Source organism: Trichomonas vaginalis, chromosome VI, assembly GCF_026262505.1.
Source record: "Trichomonas vaginalis G3 chromosome VI, whole genome shotgun sequence".
NCBI classification, from domain to species: domain Eukaryota; phylum Parabasalia; order Trichomonadida; family Trichomonadidae; genus Trichomonas; species Trichomonas vaginalis.
Window position 1 is genome coordinate 6,304,673 of NC_067208.1, and position 20,837 is coordinate 6,325,509.

Genomic DNA, 20,837 nt, shown 5'->3' on the forward strand with positions numbered 1-20,837 from the left:
ATGCAATGTTTTGCTATGTACAATTTGTAGAAGAGAAACTCAAAAAAATTGTAGATTGGGAAGTGATATCTAAATCTTTTAAAAATTTCAAAGGTAATTTCAACGGAAAATCAAATGAAATGGAATTTGAAGGCTTAAAAAGAATGCTGAAGCGTTGGAATAATGAAAAACGTGTAAATTTTTTTGTGCATGATGGCGATGTCAAAATTGTTTCTACAATCAAAAATACGTTCAAAGGTATCAGAGAATACAGAGATCCTGGACATTTTCTTAACAATATACAGAAAAAGCTCAAACTGCCAGAATTCAGAATCTTATCTAGCATTTCAAAGAATTTATTGCGTTGGCTTAGGCAACTTCTCAATGACACACATATGTCAATTAAAACAAAGAAGTTTTTATGGTTGAATTCCGCTAAACATTATGCCGGAAATCATAAATTTTGTCCAGATCCTGAAAAATGCAAGATGATTAAACCATGGAAATATGCAAAAAATAAAACTGCTATAAAAACACTTAAAAAATTCCTCGAAGATACCGTAAAAATCTTTGATATGGTAAAAAAGATTCATTCAACTCAAGTAGTTGAATCGATAAACCATATCAAAGCAATGCTTGCTAATAAAAATATTAATTGGCATGCTTCTTGGCCAATTAGGATGGCAGTCACAATATTGCATTTCAATGAAAGTATGTTTGAAACGATTGTAGCAATAAGATACAGGTTAAATTTACCAACAATGCCAGAAATGATGAACAGATATTTCAGAATGTATGATACAACAAAAGATTTAATCAAAGCATTCAAAAATTCAAAGCAAGTTCAAAAAAAGTTTGCGGCATTAAGAGCTATAAAGAGAGGTCTTCAAGCTACCGATGATCGTATTACTCTTAAATCACATAAATAATTATTAAATTTATTTCACCCTCAAAACATCATAATCTTGCACCTTCTTTGAATAAACACTTTCACCTTCTATTTTTAATTAATGTTTTTTAATTGTCCAAATTTTTTAGATTATATAGGATATAATTTTTTATAAAAGTATTATTTTCTAAAAGATAAGTATATATTCTTAATCACAAAACCTAGCATTTTATCATATCTATATATCAGCTTCCTAAATATAATACTCATATAGTTAGTATGATTTTAATGTTTTTGAACATGAAACGAAAATATGATTACAATCATATAACATAATGGAGTTATTGATAAAACTTATATGCATGATACATTAAGAAGTCTTCCAACAATATAGATATAGTTGTAGATTCCTATGATTCCTTTTATATTGTGAGATAATAACATTTTTATGCTGTCAGGAGCCTATGAGTGCCCATCCTTAAGGAGTTTTCATGCATTTTTACTCCATCAAATCCAAAATTGAATACATTGTTATACAATAAAGGAATCCAAGTTAATTTGAGAAAATCTTTTAGAGAAGAAGATATTCTTGACATTTATCCAAAGGATTCCGCTTTGTATTACATCGCTTGGAACAAACTTGATGACCTTAAAAGCAAATTCCCAGATATCGAAGTAAATCCACAGGATCCATACAAATTTTCTCTCCTTGACTGCGCATGCAAATTTGGATCTGAACCATGCTTCAATTACCTCAAGAGCAAAGGTGCAGAATATTCCGAAAATGCAGCCAAATATGCTCTCGAAGGCGGAAATAAGAACATTGTAAACAAAATGTTACAAGATGGTCAGTCTTTTGAAAGTGTTCTCAATGTTGCAATGAATTTCCATAATTTCGAAGTTGCAGAAATACTTAAATCGAAGTATGGTCAAACAACATATTCACTTGCCGACAGTTTTCATTTCGGAAACTTTGATTTTGTTGCAGATTTGATCAACAAAGGTGCAAATGTTAACAAAATTTATGAAATCTTTCTTTAGGTAATGAAGTTCTTATAATTTTTATATATTTCATTTGGTTGTTGGATTCATTTGCTCGTCATGAAATTCTCAAAATATTAATGGAGTTCTTTTTTACTTTTATATTAATTATTATGTTATTATATTCATTTTCTTTCCATATCTATCTTTGTTTTATCTTATTAATTATTACTTTATCAAATTCATTTTCATATTCATATTTATCATTAAGTTTTGAAATTTTTCATTTCTTAATCAAATTCTTTTTACAAAAACTTCACACCACTTTCTATTGCAATTCAGTGCAACACATTGGACTTTGTCAAATTCCTTGTTGAACATGGCGCTGATGTCAACATGAAAACAATTTCTTTTCGATTTATATTTACCGTTTTTTCATACAATCAATCAATGTGTTATAAGATTCCTTTTCCACATATATCTATCATTTTAATATACTGTTCTTTTTCCCAATCATATCTTTCTTAGTTTTATTATATTCTTTTTCTAATTATGGAATTCTTTTTCATTTCATTGCATTCATTTTCAAATCATATCTTCCATTGTGTTATTCTATTCATTTTCTTCTAACATTTATTATTGTTTGATGAAATTACCTTTCTTTTTATATCATTCATAATATCATACAATTCTTTTAATGTCTATATTGTTCTATGTAGATTTATTACATCCCACTTTCACTTGCAATCAAGTCGAAATCCTTTGAGATCGTCAAGTTCTTGATTGAACATGGTGCTGATGTAAACATGGAGCTCGTTGATTTTCTTTTAATAGAATACATTTTCATTTAATGTATAACATTTTCTCATTTTATTCTATTTCTCTTCATATCAATCAATACTAAATGAAATTCATTTTCCGATTATATTTTCCATTTATTTATGACATTTATTTTCATTTGATATTAATTATTAAGTCTTACAATTGTTCATCCTTTCATATCTTTCATTTATTGATGAAATTCAATTTCTAATAATCTCAGCCCACTTGTAATCGCCATCGAAGAAAATTCATTGGAGATTGTCAAGTTTTTAGTTGAACACGGTGCTTCTATCAACAAGAAACTCATCTTTCATTTTTTCATGGAATTTTTCTTCTATTCATTACATTCATTTCATGCTAATATCTTTTATCTTATTTTAAATTTCTTCTGTGAAATATATCCTTCATTTTTATATAGAATTTTCTTTCAATATATATGATTACATATCTTTTAACGGAGTTCATTTTCAAAACCTGTAGTTCTTTTTAATACTTATATCTCTCATTTTTATATGATATAAATCATTTTAATTATGGAATTAACTATAACTTTGTGACATTCACTGTCTTTTTATATCTTTAAATATGTTTATTTAATTCATTTTCCAATAATGTTTTCTATTGATTTATGAAATTAATGTAAACTTTATATTGATCATTGTATTATGGAATTACATTTATTTTAATGCTTAACATTTTCTTATGAAATTCATTGAATTTTAATGACTGCCCACTCTCAATAGCGATCCAATATTCATCATTGGACATTGTCAAATCCTTAGTGGAGCATGGTGCTGATGTAAACATCAAGTTAGTTATTCTTATTCACATAGAATTCATTTTCAAGTTATATCTTTTATTAATCTTATAAAATTCATCTACGATTCATGTTAATCAATTTCTTATGCAATTAATTTTCAAATCATACTATTCTTTAATAATTCACGTTAATTATTATTTTTATCACATTCTATTTTATTTCATGTTCAATATTACATAATGCCATCTTTTATCTAGTCATTTCATTCATTTTAATTTCATATTCTTCATTGTTTAATGGAATCCATTATTAATCTTTGGAGTCCTCTTTCTTTTCAAATTCATCATTTTATTATTATATTCTTTTTACATCAATGACATTCCTTTTCTTTGCATGTCTATCATTCGTTTATATAGTTCCTTTTCTAATTATATCAATCATTTGGTTATCAAATTCATTTTGATATTATGTCACACCACTTTCTATTGCAAGAGAAGGAAACTTCACCGAGATCGTCTCGTTCTTATCTGTACATGGAGCGCAATAATAAAAAAGATTTTCTAATTCAAGAATCTCATGATTCTTAGATTTCGAACACAAGAGATTTAAACATTAACATCAAAAAAAGCGTTTTTTTATTTGAATTTTTGAGTAATGAATCCTTAAAGTTGGAGGACTTGTTATATATTTCTTTCCATTGAATAGTGATAAAATTGCAAGAATTTAGAATGAGATAAAATATTTTAAGGGCGAACTTACAACTTTCTCACATTCTCTCAAATTTCCTTGCATAGGCTTTATTTTCTGCTTTTCTTCAGACCTATATTCAGCATTTTGAGAGCATTTCAGAAAATGGTAAGTGTACCATTAAGGGAACAAAAAGTTTTTTTATCCATAATAATCAATTCTGAATTATTTTAGCATTTTAAAGTAGTATTTTATAAATATGAATGCATGAGTTACTGGATTTTCTTGTGAGTCACAGATATTACACATAGTTCACAAATTTAGAGTCAATATATTTTCAAAACAATTTTTCTCAATTGGTTTGAATACTTTTCACAAAATATTGTGAGATCAGATTCAATTAATTATTGTTTCTCATTCTGCTTTATATCATATTTAATAAAAACAGTTTTAAGAAGTTGTGCACTTTTGTAAAACTTAATAAAGAAGAAAACAATGAAATTGAAGGAAAATTTGACACTAAAAATTTTTCCTTTTTGACTTTTTTTTCCTTATTTTGTTCAGTATGAGATTTGTTAAAGTATGCTATTATGCGAGTTTAAGTGGGGAACTTTGATGCTTTTTCCATACAATAGTAGATTCATTCAAGTAAACAATGACTTTATAAAAAAGTGGTTTATTGAATACTAAAAAGTGACATTTTTTATAATGAAAATTTTATAAGAAATTTCTGATGGTAATAGTCGTGGTGTTGAATTTTCTGCAGATGGTACTATTCTCCTTAGAGCTCCAGATACACTTGTTGGTGAATACATTATTCCAGCAAGTTGCACAACGATTAAAGGAGGAACCTCAGCAGATGAAAGTCCATTCCGCTTTTGCCGAGACAACATCACATCGATTATTGCTGAACGTGGAAGTCTTCTTTCGAATGTTTGCATCTGTTGTTTCGCTAATTCTGCGCTTGTTTCTTGTGATTTAAGCCAATGCACAAAATTATTAAATATCAACTATGCAATGTTATACGAATGTAGGAAACTGGCCAATGTTCAACTTCCTCCCAATTGTGAGATTTTAAATTCTGGTTCCTTTCATTTCACAAGTTCTTTGCTCAAACTCGAGTTGCCAGATTCTGTAAAAACTATTGCTAGTCCCCATGAGGTCTATTTTAGAGTTTTTTCAAATAGCGGATTAGAGGAGATAAAAATTAATCCAACATCGAAATTGACTACAATTGAATCTGACTCTTTTGCTGAATCTCATTTGAAATATTTCTATTTTCCCGAATTTTGCACAAATGTTGCATTTTCTGCTTTCCAATTATGTCCTATTATTGAATTTTCCTTCCATCCTAATAATAAAAAGTTCAAAACAGATGGAACAAGTATATTCATCGGAGATAATAATAACACATTGTTATTTGTAAGTTCTGGCCTGACAGGAACCTATACAGTTCCCAGTTTTGTGACAAGAATTGAACAATCATCGCTAAGAGGAGGAAGACTTTCAAAATGTATCTTTGGACCTCAAATTACATATGTTAGCACATGGATTTTGTGTTTAAATAAAATCACTGAATTCGAATTTCCTCCACAGATGACATCTGTTGCTGAAGCAATGTTCTATGGCTGCAGTTCTTTGACAACGGTGAAATTCACTGATTCAATAGTTTCGATTCAAAGGCTTGCTTTCTCTTACTGCAGTTCATTGAAAAATTTGACTTTGCCATCAAAATTGAAGTCAATTGGGAATGGTGCTTTCGTAAGATGCTATGCTCTAAAAACATTAACACTGCCTGCAGAATGCGATCAAATAGGTGATGCAGTTTTCAGTGAGATTTCAATAACAATCAATTCATTGAACCCAGAGATCCAAATAGATAATTATGTTATGTATAAAAACAACCGTCAGACTATCACAGCATATCTTGGATCCGATGCCTCATCAAATATTGTAATCAACAAGAGCTGCACATTAATTGGCTCAGGCGCATTTCAATCAAAGACATTTTCACAAGTTACATTTGACAACAACGAAATGATCAACATCTCTTCTTATGCATTTGCTTCATCAACGATCAAATCAATAACATTTCCATCCGGATTAAAGAAGATTGAACAATATGCATTCAGCAATTGTAACAACCTTGTTCGTGTTTCATTTCAAGGTTCCCAAATTACAGAGATTCCTGATTATTGCTTTTACCAATGTCCTTCATTGTCACAAATTGTTCTCCCATCTTCAATCACAAAGATCGGAAACTATGCATTCCGAGAATCTCCAGTCATTGGCGACATCGGAATATCAAATCTTAATAGTCTTTCGAGCATTGGCATTTATGCATTCTATCAAAGCGGTCTTACCACAGCAGACATCTCAAGCCAAAGTCACACTATTGGCATGCAAGCATTTGCACAATCTAAACTTGAGAATCTTACTCTTGCATGCAACATTTCGCAACAACTTTGCTAACGCTGTACATCCTTGAAGAATTTGCAAATGAAGAGTGGTGTTGAATATATCGATGTTTATGCATTTGATGGTTGTTCATCTCTCACAGGTTTCACCATTCCGAAAACACTTACAAAAATACTTAACTTTGCATTCCAATCTTGCTCATTACTATCCAACATCCGAATGGTTTCCGATTGCACATTGAACTATTGTGCAGGTGGTGCCTTCTATGGCTGTTTCAATCTTAAGACAATCACACTTAACCCTAACGACAACAAATATTTGTTTGAGAACGGTGCACTCACAGATCGCGACCAGACTATTTTATACTTCTTCCTCCCATACAGTGGTGTCAAGAACTTTGCTGTTCCTACCGAGATGATCACTATCGGCAACTGTGCATTCATGGGTAGTCCATCTCATCAACGAGTTTTCTTCAGTGGCAGCAAGATCCGAGAGATCGGCTACCAAGCGTTTAAAGACTGCATAAATCTCAATTTTATCTTCTTCTCATCATCCAGTCTCACTAAGATTGATAACGAAGCATTCGATGGCTGTCCCTATCTTAAGAAATGCGGTTCATTTCAAGCACCGACAGCACTTCAAGAGAAACTTATTTCCATCAATATCCCAAAGACTGCATTTTCCGATGATTGTGATCTATCAATAACTTGCAAACCTATCATGCGATTTTCATTCTCACTAGCAGTTCTTACACCTTTTATTTTAATGTAAACATTTATTCATACATACTTTTTCATCCTTTAGATGTCATTTTAAAGATCTTTGAACGTGTCAAATTTTGTTTTAGAAAAATTTTGCTACCAGAATCATTTGCTCAACCATTCTTTCAATACTACTTTCGCAATATCCGCCAGGATTTAATAATTATAATAACCTAGCCGAGAAAATATTAGTAAATATAAGGCTGTCAAATCACATTCTAAACCGATGTTGAATATTTGAGAATACAAATAAGAATATTGTAAATTCTAAATAAAATTTCCTGACATACGTTTTATTTTCTGCTTTTCTTCAAGCCTGTATTCAGTATTTACAGTGCATGTCAGAAATTGGTAAGTGTACCAATTCAATATCCAATTTACAAGAGTAGTATATATGGACGGGTTGTGTGACTTTTTTTGTAAATGTAAGAATTCATACAATATCGAGCGATTTTGTATCATTTTTTTTAACATATGAAGTAAAAAATGTATGATTCTTACGGTTTTTATTCTTACGTTTTTGAATAAATCATTAAAAAAATTAACATATGAAGTAAAAAATGTATGATTCTTACGGTTTTTATTCTTACGTTTTTGAATAAATCATTAAAAAAATGTATGATTCTTACGGTTTTTATTCTTACGTTTTTGAATAAATCATTAAAAAAATGATACAAAATCGTTCTATAGGGTGTCCAAAGGTGTGTTTAGCACAAACCTGAATACTGCGAATAGAAATAAACAAGTTACATATATATAAAGTTTATTTAAATATAATCACCATTGGATTCAATCACGCGTTCGCAGCGATCGATCCAGGCTTGAAAGACACGCTTTAAATCATCATGAGAAAATTGCTCAAATTGCTCTCTTACAAAATTTTCAAGATCATCTGGACTCGCGAATTCGCGTCCTTCAGCTCTCTTTTTTAGCGTGCCGAATAAATAAAAGTCAGAGGGTGCAATATCAGGTGAATAAATTGGGTTTGGAACAACTTTGACATTGTTTTCCAACAAGTAATTCATTACCTTATGACTTTTGTGAACTCTTGAATTATCAAAATGAATTGCAAACTTTTGTTTTTGTTGTTTGGATTTCTCAAACTCATCAGAATTGATAATTTGGGTAAGAACATTGTCAATTAGATACTGAGCATTCATCGTATTAGGTTTTTGAAGAATATCAATTGCGATGATGCCATTCACGCCCCAAAAAACCGACAACATCATCATTGGTGTGTCAATTTTTTTCTTCGGGAATGTTTGCGGATTTTCATCCTTCGGGATCCACATGATTTTGGCTTCTGTTGCATATTGAAACCAAGACTCGTCCCCTGTTACTAAAAAGCGAAACTTCTTGGATTGATACGCACCCAATATAGAGAGGAGCTCTTTCGAAGATTGGACTCTAGATTTTTTTTGAACTGAATTAAGGTTGTGCGGAACCCAACGTGTATACGCTAGTTTGTAGTTCAAATAATTGTGCAGATAATAACTGACTGTTGTACGTGGTATCTTTGTCATCTCCTCTATCCTTCTGAGTGATGCTCTTGGGTCTTCATCTAGCGCTTGAAGAATTGCTTTGATTTTTCTTTGATCCGGCGATTTTTTGTCAATTTTTATGATGGGCGCCTTTTTGTTCATGAAGTGATACATCCTAACACGATACGTTACAGTGGAATAGCTAGGAGCATCCATACCGAAGCATTTTACCAATGTCTCGTAGATTTTTTTACAGTCTTTGCAATTTTTTGCAAGAGCGAGGATGTTTTCTTTATGATTCATTAAAAAAATGAAAAAAATCCCGCCAAAATTTCCCGCGAAACCGCCTCTTGTCTCAAAATTCATTTTATATCCCGGCATGGCGCCAAAATACAACATACTCATCATATACATATATTCATATTTTTTATTATATATTTATAATCAGCATATATCTCCTTTAATAGTCTCATATAGAGCGCTGTGCTAAACGCACCTTTGGACACCCTATATATTGTATGAATTCATACATTTACACTCAGCCCATACATAAATAATTTATTTGATCTTTTATAAAAGAAGCTATATATAGATGATGTCAGGTTATTCAATAATTCATTATTTTTGAAGAACTGATGAGGTCACCAGGTCACCAGGTCACCAGGTAATTCAACTTTCTCTGAAAAAATGTGACAACATGACATTTTGACAACAGGAATGAAAGGAGGATGGTATTTATTAATTATTTTTGAAGAACTGATTGGAATCAATGGAGTCATAATCAAAGACCTCATAAACGAGAAAAAGAAATTAGAAACTAATGATTATTTGAATTTATGAAATCAATTATTTGATTCATTCTTTCTTCAATCTCTTCTATTCTTTTTGTTAAATCATCAATTTTCATTAATGAGGTGATTCTTGATTGAGGAATAGATTTCAAACTAACCACCCCTTTTATTTTTGAAATTTTGAATCCATCAACTTTAAACATTTTATTCAATTTACATGTTGTCAATTCTTCAAATAATTTTTTATTATTAGCATAATAGTCATTAAATTCATCAACAGATGAAAAAATTTTTATTTCAGTAATTGGTTTAACAACGTTTATTTTTTGTTGAACATTTTCATTTATTTCTTCCTCCTCTGTTTCATTTATTTTTAAAATCGGTTTCATTTATCATTAAATAAAAATTAGAATATAAGTGATGAAATATATTTTTTAATTAATATTAAATCAGAAATGGCGGCAGGATTCTTTAAAAAATTATGGGATGGAATTAAGAAAGCTGCAGGTTGGGTTTATAAAAAGGTTATTAAACCTGTTGCAAACTTTTTGGCACCAGTAGCGAAAACGGCAGGAACTATCATAGGTGGAGTATTAGGTACTAAAGCAGGTAATCCGGCGATGGGAGCACAAGCAGGTAACGCAATTGGTGGAATAGCTGAAGGAATACTTAATAAAATAGGGGGTAGATAGTGGAAAAATAAATTATTTTAAAATTATTTTTATCTTAGTATCGGTTGTAGTCTTTGATAAACTTTTTCTCCTTTATTTAAAATTTCTCTTATTGGGGCAGCTTTTGGTGTTATTGATTCAGCAACGTCACTAATTGCTTCTTTATTCTTAAATATCCAATTTGCTCCCTTCTTCAATGTTTCCCAAACTTTACTCGCCCCTCTTTTTACTCTATCCCACAGTTTCTTAAATATACCTGCAGCCATAGTTGATTATTTCATTAAAATTAAAAATTCATTTCCATCTTTTAATTTTGATTTTTTTATTTATTAATAAATGACGACTAACTATTTAGTGCCAAACACCAAACCGATTAATGGAAATGTGTTTCATTCATTCGAAAAGATAAATGAAATATTTGCAAAGAATGACGGTAGAAGATATTATAGAGAACTTGAAAGTTCATGCTATGACTCTGATGCTCCATATTTTGATGATAAACAAACTCATTTAAGAATTACAAATCCGGCTCATGATGTGAATCAATTAGGTGACACATATATTAAACGCAAAGTTAAAGCAACTCTAGTTTCAAATAAAGCTTTCACATGTGATACCGCTTTTAAATGCATGCGTTTATTCGTTGGTTACAAATCATCAAATCAAAGCTTTAAACAATTCGAAGTAGAAACCGAAAGAGGTGATGCCGGTTATCTTCAGATGGATTGCGCCCGTGAATCTTTCGCATTTGCAACATATAAACCAAAATCAGAAAGGAAAGTTAAAAAGTTTGTTCATTCGTTATATAATAATGTTCAAAAATATGATAACTCAGTATGTGGTAAATATATTGACCCTTCAGAAGTTTTCAAGAAAGCAAATGAAGAAGTTAATATCACTTTTGATATGATTATTCCGGTAAATGATTTGTTAGCATTTCAGGCGTTCGATGATTATCCTAAATCATTTGGTGATATCATTCTTAAATATTATGTTTTCAGGGATACTTTAGTATTTTGTCAGGTTGACCCGTTAAGAGTTGCTGATTTACAAAATTACGTTTATGAAAAGATAACTGATGAAAATTATGAAAAGATTATGAATCATGTTTATAAATATGATCGCAAATTCCAACAAATCGGACTTCCTACCAAATTAATTACAAGCTTAGCCGCTACATCTGCTGACGCAACAGTTGATGACGTTATTATTTCATGCACAAAGATGGAAGTTTTAGAGGATAAATGCATTACACCAGGATACGGTTTAATTGAAGAATCAGTTAAAGCAATACCACGTTTATTTAGTAAGGAAGATCCATTCATGATTCCAGCTCAACATATTGACGTTCGTTCACTAAATGGAGGTTGCATCACTCCTGAAGGTATAGGGTGTCCAAAGGTGCGTTTAGCACAGCGCTCTATATGAGACTATTAAAGGAGATATATGCTGATTATAAATATATAATAAAAAATATGAATATATGTATATGATGAGTATGTTGTATTTTGGCGCCATGCCGGGATATAAAATGAATTTTGAGACAAGAGGCGGTTTCGCGGGAAATTTTGGCGGGATTTTTTTCATTTTTTTAATGAATCATAAAGAAAACATCCTCGCTCTTGCAACAAAATGCAAAGACTGTAAAAAAATCTACGAGACATTGGTAAAATGCTTCGGTATGGATGCTCCTAGCTATTCCACTGTAACGTATCATGTTAGGATGTATCACTTCATGAACAAAAAGGCGCCCATCATAAAAATTGACAAAAAATCGCCGGATCAAAGAAAAATCAAAGCAATTCTTCAAGCGCTAGATGAAGACCCAAGAGCATCACTCAGAAGGATAGAGGAGATGACAAAGATACCACGTACAACAGTCAGTTATTATCTGCACAATTATTTGAACTACAAACTAGCGTATACACGTTGGGTTCCGCACAACCTTAATTCAGTTCAAAAAAATCTAGAGTCCAATCTTCGAAAGAGCTCCTCTCTATATTGGGTGCGTATCAATCCAAGAAGTTTCGCTTTTTAGTAACAGGGGACGAGTCTTGGTTTCAATATGCAACAGAAGCCAAAATCATGTGGATCCCGAAGGATGAAAATCCGCAAACATTCCCGAAGAAAAAAATTGACACACCAATGATGATGTTGTCGGTTTTTTGGGGCGTGAATGGCATCATCGCAATTGATGTTCTTCAAAAACCTAATACGATGAATGCTCAGTATCTAATTGACAATGTTCTTACTCAAATTATCAATTCTGATGAGTTTGAGAAATCCAAACAACAAAAACAAAAGTTTGCAATTCATTTTGATAATTCAAGAGTTCACAAAAGTCATAAGGTAATGAATTACTTGGTGGAAAACAATGTCAAAGTTGTTCTAAACCCAATTTATTCACCTGATATTGCACCCTCTGACTTTTATTTATTCGGCACGCTAAAAAAGAGAGCTGAAGGACGCGAATTCGCGAGTCCAGATGATCTTGAAAATTTTGTAAGAGAGCAATTTGAGCAATTTTCTCATGATGATTTAAAGCGTGTCTTTCAAGCCTGGATCGATCGCTGCGAACGCGTGATTGAATCCAATGGTGATTATATTTAAATAAACTTTATATATATGTAACTTGTTTATTTCTATTCGCAGTATTCAGGTTTGTGCTAAACACACCTTTGGACACCCTATATTAGCTCAGATTTCTCATACGCTCTTCATAACGTTACAGATGTTGTGTTAACATTTCCGAAGAAGTTTAACGATAACATCTTTATCCGAAAGTTTTGATAGAATGTCTTTTCTAACTGTTTCTTTAAGTTCATCATTGTACGATTTATTGATATCAACATCTATAATCGTTAAATTCGAAATTTTATTTACTAATAAAGCCATACCAGTTTTCCTTCCTCTTCCTCCATCGTATTTGAGGTAGTTATGTAAATCAATCTTGTTTTCACCAATTCTTTCGTTGAGGGTTTTAGTTTCTGCCATAACTAATTCCTCAGCTAATTCCTCAACTAATGAATCAATAACTTTTTCATCAGAAACGATATAGTTGCTGTTGTTGTTTGTTGCTGTCATTTATATAGGAATAAAAAAATAAAAATAATTTTAAAACTAACTTTATTTTTGGGCTACATCAAATTTCATTCCTGTTGTCAAAATGTCATGTTGTCACATTTTTTCAGAGAAAGTTGAATTACCTGGTGACCTGGTGACCTCATCAGTTCTTCAAAAATAATGAATAAATACCATCCTCCTATGTTGTTGTCAAAATGTCATGTTGTCACATTTTTTCAGAGAAAGTTGAATTACCTGGTGACCTGGTGACCTCATCAGTTCTTCAAAAATAATGAATAAATACCATCCTCCTATGTTGTTGTCAAAATGTCATGTTGTCACATTTTTTCAGAGAAAGTTGAATTACCTGGTGACCTGGTGACCTGGTGACCTCATCAGTTCTTCAAAAATAATGAATTTCATTAGTTAGAAAAATAACGCTAATTTTATTTTTATTTATTTTTTTGTTTTGTATGTAAAGACAGTAATGACAAACATTGAGTTTGAAACAGTTAGAAAGATAGACAATGACACCAAAGTGGTTAGAATAGGTGATTTAAACGTAAGATACTCAAAGAAATACAACAAATATTCTTTGTCAGACATTATATCTCCATCTGAAAAGAAAACAAACGACTGGGTTAGAAATGCTTCAACTCAGAAAATTTTGACAAGAAATCCTGAGCTTATGATATCAGTAGCATTTCATGGAACAAGAGCATATCTTATAGACAAAAGTCTTATACCAATAGTTTTGTTATGGTTAGACCCAGTTGTTGGATATAACTTCATAACATATGGTTCATTCGATACGGAACGTTGCAGTGAAGGCTTACTTTACATCGTTCAGAAACCGAAGGACTTCAACACAAAAAGATATAAGATAGGAAGGACATATAATATAACTCAAAGATATGACAGTACAGTCAATAGAGTCAAGGTTGTGTTTGTTAATGATATGAGAGCTGCTGAAACAGAACTGCTTGAAGTTTTTGAGAAAATGTATGGTGCTCCCACGAAAGGTAAAGAAACGTTTGAAGTAGATGAGATAGATAAAGCTATAAAATTATTTGACGAAGTTGCTGAAAAATACATGTAAAGCGTTTATTTTTGGTCTTTTGTGAAAGTCAGAAAATAAAGTTAGTTTTATTTATTTTGTATGTAAAGACAGTAATGACAACATCAGAGAACACAACAACAGTTATAGTCCATGAAGCCATAAATGAAGAATACGAGTACATACAGTATAACAAACAGTTACGTCTCATTCGTTCAGTCAAAGCAACCAAGTGAAGAGATTCCGTATGAAAATCACAAGAATTTGGCTCCTGGTTTGAAAGGTTATTATGTTCATAGACTTTTAGTAAACGCTGTAGCAATGTGGGCTTCACCAAAATATTGCATAGCAGTTGGAAAAATTATGGACTCCATAGACAAGAAAGTTCATGAGAAATTAGATGAAGAAGAACTCGAAGATACAGTAGAGAATGCTAAACATTTGTTTGAAGAAGAAGTTGGAAAAATGTGTGAAAAACAACAAACCACGAAAACCGAGAAGATGAGGAATAAAAATTAATTTTGGATTGAGTTTAAAAATTCATCTTTATTAAATTCATCTCTTCCAATCAATTTATTTATTCTATTAAATTCTTTTATTTTTGCTTCACTCAGTTTGAGGATTGAACGGTAAGTTTCTAATTTTTCGATTATTTTTTTATTGTTTTCAACCCCACCACATTGCTGCTTCTTTTTGCAATAGCATATTTTTGATTTAATTCTGTTTAGTTTCTTTTTATATTCATCGTCTGGACTCTTGGTTGCTTCGTTGTCACTCATTTCTTACGAAATAAAAAAATTAAATGTTATTTAAATATAATGGAGTAATAAAATAAATCGGAATTTCTATTAATTTATTGTTAACCTCAACTAATACATTACCGTTAATATATCTAACAAATTCAGCTATTGTGTCAAATCTTCGTCTTCTTTTTGTCATTGATTTATCAGTTTTTCCATAATCGAGATGAATCAAAACTTTATCCCCTTGTTTAAAATTCATGAGCCCCGAATTAATTTGTTCACGTTTAACATCATTTAACCTTTCCATTTGCTTTCTAATATATTCCCATTCTTTTGAAATATCATTTTTCATTTCCACAGGTTTCATGTTTATAGTTCTATGCCATGAATTATTGTAATAATATACTAACTGCTGTATGATGGAGTCATGATTTCCATCCCAGTATATCTGACCGTTAACCCCTAACGCATCTCTAAGAGTTCTCATTACTGCATCAACTATTTTATTATGAAACGTATATGGAGAGGATGAAAAGTAAAAATTAATTTGTGGGAAATAATGAGCCATAGCTGCCTGAAATCCTTTATCACCATCACCCCTGATATTATCTACTCTTTCATGATCTAGTAAGTATTGAATAGCTCTTCTTGTTTCCTGTTCTGTTTTCCCTTTCACTGGAATGCAATATAAATATCTTGTGTTAATGTTAATGACAAATAAATAAGTAACGTTTCCTTTTGAATATTCTAAATGATCGATTTCGTATGAATATGGATATGGTGCAAATGAAGGGCGACCAAATTTTTCCTTTAACGGTTGAATTTTTGGGTCAATTGGTTTATTTAATATCTTGAAATCCTTTTTAAAATCTTTTTGCTTCTTTAATGTTTGAAATGGATATAATAAAGTGAATGATGAAGGATTAACTGAAGGAGGAGGAGGTACTACTGTTGGAGGTTTTGGGGTTGCAAGTGGTTTAATTTTATCTGCTTTGATTTTGGATTTCATTCCTCCTTTCATTAATTCCGGATGTATTCTATTCATTTGTTTTAAATATGCTGTATATAAAGGTTTGATATACTTTCCCGCTTCGAGTTTATGTTGAAGGATGAATTCCAAAAGTTGATCTTCATTTAAAAGTCGGGCTGAGTGTGGTTTAACTAATGAATCATAAATTAAAGCTTGTGCATCATTTATGGTCTGAATGACCTGGGTGTTTTGCACTTTTAACTGTTGAACATTTGGCTTTTGCGGCTCGGGATTATATAAATTATATAATTCATCAATATCTTCTTCTGTTAATACTTTATTTTTGAAATCTTTCAATTGTTTAAGTTGTGATTTAGTTTTTCCCTTTGTATATTCATTATTTTTAATTTTGTCTTTAATTTTAGAAATTATTTTATCATGATATTTCAAAATTTCATTTTTATAATAATGATAATAATAATCCATATCATCACCCGTTATATTTTCATCATATTTTTGGAGATATGCTTTTAATTCATAATAAGTAAGAAAATTTTGATTAAATACTAAATCATCAATTAAAATTTTTAAATCTACATTATCCATTTATATAAAAATAAAATAAATGTTTTAAGGGCGCCCTACCTCTTTGATCAAGAATCAAAACCATCATTCAACGGTTCCTTTTGTCTCTTCTGTGGCATTTCATTAAAAATAAAATTTTAAATTCATGACTCAACCCCTACGTTTTTAAGTTGTATTAAATAAATGGCATACAACATCCATTTTCACAACATACAGCCTTAGTGTGTGCTCCTGTTAATGCAGTCTTACCAATTGTTAAGCGAGTCATTGACCCATTTTTAAGTTGTAAATTAATATTCTGACCATCAAATATCACTTTATCATTTATTATATCCAAATAATTTTTAGGTGTTAATTGTTTATTTTGTCGTAAACTAACACCTTTCATTTTTTGTGCAATCTTTTTAAAATCACCTCCATCAATTGAACCGTTGAATGATGTATAACACTTGGGGCATAAAGCAACCATGTTATCACCTTGTTTCTCAATTGCTAAACCCAATAACTTCTTCTCATGTGCTTTTTCTTCAGCTTTATTCTTTAATTTAGGTTTAAATTTCTCATCAAAACAGAAGAAATCAGATGGTGCGAATTTGAAAATGTTTTTATCATAAAATTGTTTATCAGTAACAATTGCTTGAAATGCTTGAGTGTTAGGAAGATTTGGATCGCCAGCGATTGCCCAATAAGATGAATCAGTATCACCTTCAATGAAATGAAAACGATTAACATCCATGCATTTATACATAAAATCATAAATGAAAACCAAATACCAGTATTTAGCATTATCTAAAGTGAAGAATGCCTCTTGTAAACATGTATCACATCTATAAAATCTATCTTTGAGCATCACTTGATACGTATCCTCTCCTATTTCTCTTATGTTTTTAAACTTATTTGACATACATGCAACGCGTGCCTTCTGTGCATTCATTATTTTAGTCTTTGTGTAATTTTGTGTATTCATTGCATCGTAACCATATGATCCATTAAGCGAAATCTTGCAAAATAAACTTTTTCCTTTATTTCCTTCTAATTCAGCCTTTTGTCTTTCGTTCATAAATTCATTCACAAATTCATTAAAACAAGTGTTTTTAGTAAATGTTAAAATTGATTGAATGTCATCAATGATAAAATGAAATCTGTCGATTAGATACCAAAGATAATAAGAAGAAAATGGTTGATATTGGTTGTGTGTTGATGCTAACTGAGTTAATTTTCTCTGTTTCTGGTCAACTGGTAGATTGTTTGATTTCATGTAATTATACATAAAACCACCAATTGTTTTTTCATCTGTGATAATATCTAAGTTTCTTATTATCGGTAAAAAGTTTATGTAATCATTAATGTATTTTTCATCAATGTGACCCTTTACTTCAGCCACGAATAAAGTATTTTTCTTTCTAATAATTCCCAGTGCTTTTGCTTTCTTTGTTGCTGTATCACAAATGATAACACCATTCAATCTTCCCGGCATATACATTTTATGGTCAGTATATTGAATGAAATCATGAGGATTAGATGAAAATGATGAAGGATATAATGAATTAAAATCAACACCAACGAAATGAGTCATAATGTTGGTGGTGTCCTCATTTGATACAGTTTTAGTTTCTGGATTATATGAAAGTTTATTAATGTGCGTGATTCCTTTAAGATTTACTCTATGTTGAACATTTGATAAACCACCAGTAATTCCATTACGGAGAATGTGATAAGCTTCAACTGAATCTAAAGTCATTGGTAAATTATTTTTTAATGCATAATTTCTTAAATTGATTCTTAAACGTTGAACATCTTCATCTTTATTTGATTTTACGACATTACAATAACAACACATTAACTGACAATTTTCTTTGGTATGTGATTTTTCATTATCGATTCTATCTAATGTTGGTTTATTTGCATATGTAAACGCTTTACCACACATTTTGCATTTAGATGAAAGGATTAAATTGTGATAGTATTGAAAATCATCCATTGAAACATTATTTTTAGTATCTCTTTCTGCTTTTTCATCTTGTTTCTTATATGATTCAATTTTATATTTCCAATACTTTTTCGTTAATTCAAAACTTGATTCTATCTCTTTCCTCAGGATATTTTTCATTAGGATTAAAGTCTTTATATGCTAAAGCGTAACGAATCATTGAAGCATTCGATGATAAAGAAAGATTATGAAGCATATCAATTTTATAAACAAATGTTTCTTCAATAATTTTATCGATTGGGTCAATCATAATTTCAACATCTTTATTGCAATGAATAAAATATTCTAATCTATTCTTAAATTTTTAGCATCATTGAGATATATTTGATAATCACTATCTGATATAGTTTCTTGAGTTAATGCTGAATAAAATGAATCTTGAGTGAATGGTTCCACTTTATATAATTCTTCTTTGTAATTTTCCCACGTGATGAATTGATAAGGGAAAAAGGATTTAACACGTGATTTATTGTTTCCGAAATCTTGAGTGAATTGGTCTAATGTCCCACCCGCTATATAATTTCTGAAATTTAAATTCATATGGAACGTTTGTTTTCTTTACAATGATTTGCTTAAATTGTGAAGATGAACCCAGCATTGATTTTATTTTCCATTTTGCAGTGTTTAAATCACGAAGAATTAAATTTAAATCAAACTTTCCCGAATTAAAACTATGATATTCACTTTATTGAATTCCTCATCTAGAAGTTCTTTAAATGCTTCCTTCTGTTTTTCATTTAATGTATGAGTCAAAGTCCCACCGTTTGCGGCTTCAATAATTCTTCATATTGTTCAATATTTGATTTAGCAACTAATGAACAGGTTGAAAATAAAAACTCAATCCAATCAGAAATAAAAGAATCACTCGAAGTTAAGCAAAAATTCCTCGTATATGTTTTATCGTTTAATTTAACCGTTGATGATACCATGAATGGTTTTAAGTAAGCGTTCAAAGTTGCACACTCAGAAAGTTGTAATTCTTCTTTAGTCTCTAATGTTTCAAAGTCAAAAGTAATATAATATCTTGTCGGTTTATAATATTCCTGCAAATTGTGAGCTAATAACCACTGATATATCTTCTGTTTCGTAATATGTGGTGTATATGGTTGCTGTGTCTTTTGCAATTGAACGTCTTGAATTAATCTTCCATTATTTTCTTTACATTTCTCACAATGCTTTAAAAATCTTCTTCGGTTTTTCCTTTCTGGATCATCACGGATAGAATAAACTTCTTCTTTACAATATGGACAAACTTTATAGCCGGTGAGTGCTTCAACGTCTGTTATTCTGTCAGCGTGAAGTTTTCCACATGGACTCTGTGTTAATAAAATATTTACTGTTTCAAATTCTGGATCTATCATTATTGATTCCACTAATGGAAAGTCTACCTTATTTATGTCCACGTCTTCTGGTTGAGGATCACAATAATAAAAATCAATATTAACATTTAACATTCTCGCTAATCTCTCACTTTCTGATGAAATGTTAAAACCTTCATATGCATCTATTGCTTCATTTAAATAGCTTCTACGAGTTTTAGGATTAACACCATCAGGAATGTTATAGAAGCGTTTAAATAACCTTCTACCTTCTGCTCTAATTTGATTATCATTCATGGTTCCGTTTTTGTTCATTTATGTAAGAGTAAAATATCAAAAAATAAATAAAAATTTTTTTTATTAAAGTCCATAAAATGAATTAAGAACACATAAATTTTTATCATCTGCGACGTGACGAATACATTTTAATTTACTCAAGAATGCGTACCCTGATACATTAAATCTAATTCCTGTCTTATTTAATTTCACAACTTTGAAAGGAATGTATGAATAGCTATAAAATGATGAGAAGATGTTTTATGGGTTGCTTCCATTTTTTCTGAAATAAATGAATAAATATAATGCTTATACGTTTTCATATCTTTTATGTTCTTAATAACGAATGGTATGGACCTTTCAACTTCGTCTTCCTTTGGTGCTGTTCTTTCATATGAAACATTATTGGTATCTTCAACAATGAAACCGCAATCACACAAATTTTATATGTTCCAATGGTTTTTTTTATCTAATAAATCAAAAACTTTAATCACCCGTGCATTTATTTAAATAATAATTTGTGTAAATATCATGATCTTCTTTCTTTTGTATGTTTTTACGTACTTTTTTGAATTTTTCGGAATCTAAAGGTGT

At 30.6% G+C, this 20,837-nt stretch overlaps 8 protein-coding genes and 2 pseudogenes across 10 annotated transcripts, besides 4 other annotated features; 5 read left to right on the top strand and 5 right to left on the bottom strand.

The window, feature by feature from the left end:
• Nucleotides 1-1,346: part of a mobile genetic element that runs on past the window's edge.
• On the top strand, nucleotides 555-908 carry TVAGG3_0815400 (uncharacterized protein; the record flags this gene model as incomplete). The annotated part of the gene is made up of 1 exon (XM_001300473.1): nucleotides 555-908. One exon carries the CDS (start codon nucleotides 555-557, stop codon nucleotides 906-908), a length of 354 nt encoding a protein of 117 aa, XP_001300474.1.
• A 3,789-nt stretch (nucleotides 1,347-5,135) lies between the features above and the next one.
• TVAGG3_0815410 (protein ubiquitination) lies at nucleotides 5,136-6,590 on the top strand (the record flags this gene model as incomplete). The annotated part of the gene is made up of 1 exon (XM_001300472.1): nucleotides 5,136-6,590. One exon carries the CDS (start codon nucleotides 5,136-5,138, stop codon nucleotides 6,588-6,590), a length of 1,455 nt encoding a protein of 484 aa, XP_001300473.1.
• Nucleotides 6,591-6,617: 27 nt separating this feature from the next.
• On the top strand, nucleotides 6,618-7,307 carry TVAGG3_0815420 (ribonuclease inhibitor domain-containing protein; the record flags this gene model as incomplete). Its single annotated transcript, XM_001300471.1, has 1 exon — nucleotides 6,618-7,307. The coding sequence occupies one exon, from the start codon at nucleotides 6,618-6,620 to the stop codon at nucleotides 7,305-7,307; it is 690 nt and encodes a 229-aa protein (XP_001300472.1).
• A 677-nt stretch (nucleotides 7,308-7,984) lies between these two features.
• Nucleotides 7,985-9,288: a mobile genetic element.
• TVAGG3_0815440 (Mariner transposase) lies at nucleotides 8,065-9,192 on the bottom strand (the record flags this gene model as incomplete). The annotated part of the gene is made up of 1 exon (XM_051247821.1): nucleotides 8,065-9,192. The coding sequence occupies one exon, from the start codon at nucleotides 9,190-9,192 to the stop codon at nucleotides 8,065-8,067; it is 1,128 nt and encodes a 375-aa protein (XP_051083296.1).
• A 736-nt stretch (nucleotides 9,289-10,024) lies between the features above and the next one.
• On the top strand, nucleotides 10,025-10,261 carry TVAGG3_0815450 (N-acetylmuramoyl-l-alanine amidase family; the record flags this gene model as incomplete). The annotated part of the gene is made up of 1 exon (XM_001300470.1): nucleotides 10,025-10,261. The coding sequence occupies one exon, from the start codon at nucleotides 10,025-10,027 to the stop codon at nucleotides 10,259-10,261; it is 237 nt and encodes a 78-aa protein (XP_001300471.1).
• A 29-nt stretch (nucleotides 10,262-10,290) lies between these two features.
• TVAGG3_0815460 (uncharacterized protein) lies at nucleotides 10,291-10,506 on the bottom strand (the record flags this gene model as incomplete). The annotated part of the gene is made up of 1 exon (XM_001300469.1): nucleotides 10,291-10,506. One exon carries the CDS (start codon nucleotides 10,504-10,506, stop codon nucleotides 10,291-10,293), a length of 216 nt encoding a protein of 71 aa, XP_001300470.1.
• A 1,121-nt stretch (nucleotides 10,507-11,627) lies between these two features.
• Nucleotides 11,628-12,930: a mobile genetic element.
• On the top strand, nucleotides 11,724-12,850 carry TVAGG3_0815480 (annotated as a pseudogene). Its single transcript has one exon. A coding segment is annotated over exon 1 (1,127 nt).
• Nucleotides 12,931-12,964: 34 nt separating the features above from the next.
• Nucleotides 12,965-20,837: part of a mobile genetic element that runs on past the window's edge.
• On the bottom strand, nucleotides 12,980-13,324 carry TVAGG3_0815500 (uncharacterized protein; the record flags this gene model as incomplete). Its single annotated transcript, XM_051247822.1, has 1 exon — nucleotides 12,980-13,324. One exon carries the CDS (start codon nucleotides 13,322-13,324, stop codon nucleotides 12,980-12,982), a length of 345 nt encoding a protein of 114 aa, XP_051083297.1.
• On the bottom strand, nucleotides 15,132-16,679 carry TVAGG3_0815510 (annotated as a pseudogene). The gene has a single exon. A coding segment is annotated over exon 1 (1,548 nt).
• TVAGG3_0815520 (DNA/RNA polymerases family) lies at nucleotides 16,975-17,928 on the bottom strand (the record flags this gene model as incomplete). Its single annotated transcript, XM_051247823.1, has 1 exon — nucleotides 16,975-17,928. A coding segment is annotated over one exon (954 nt), but the record flags the coding sequence as incomplete, so codon positions are not given.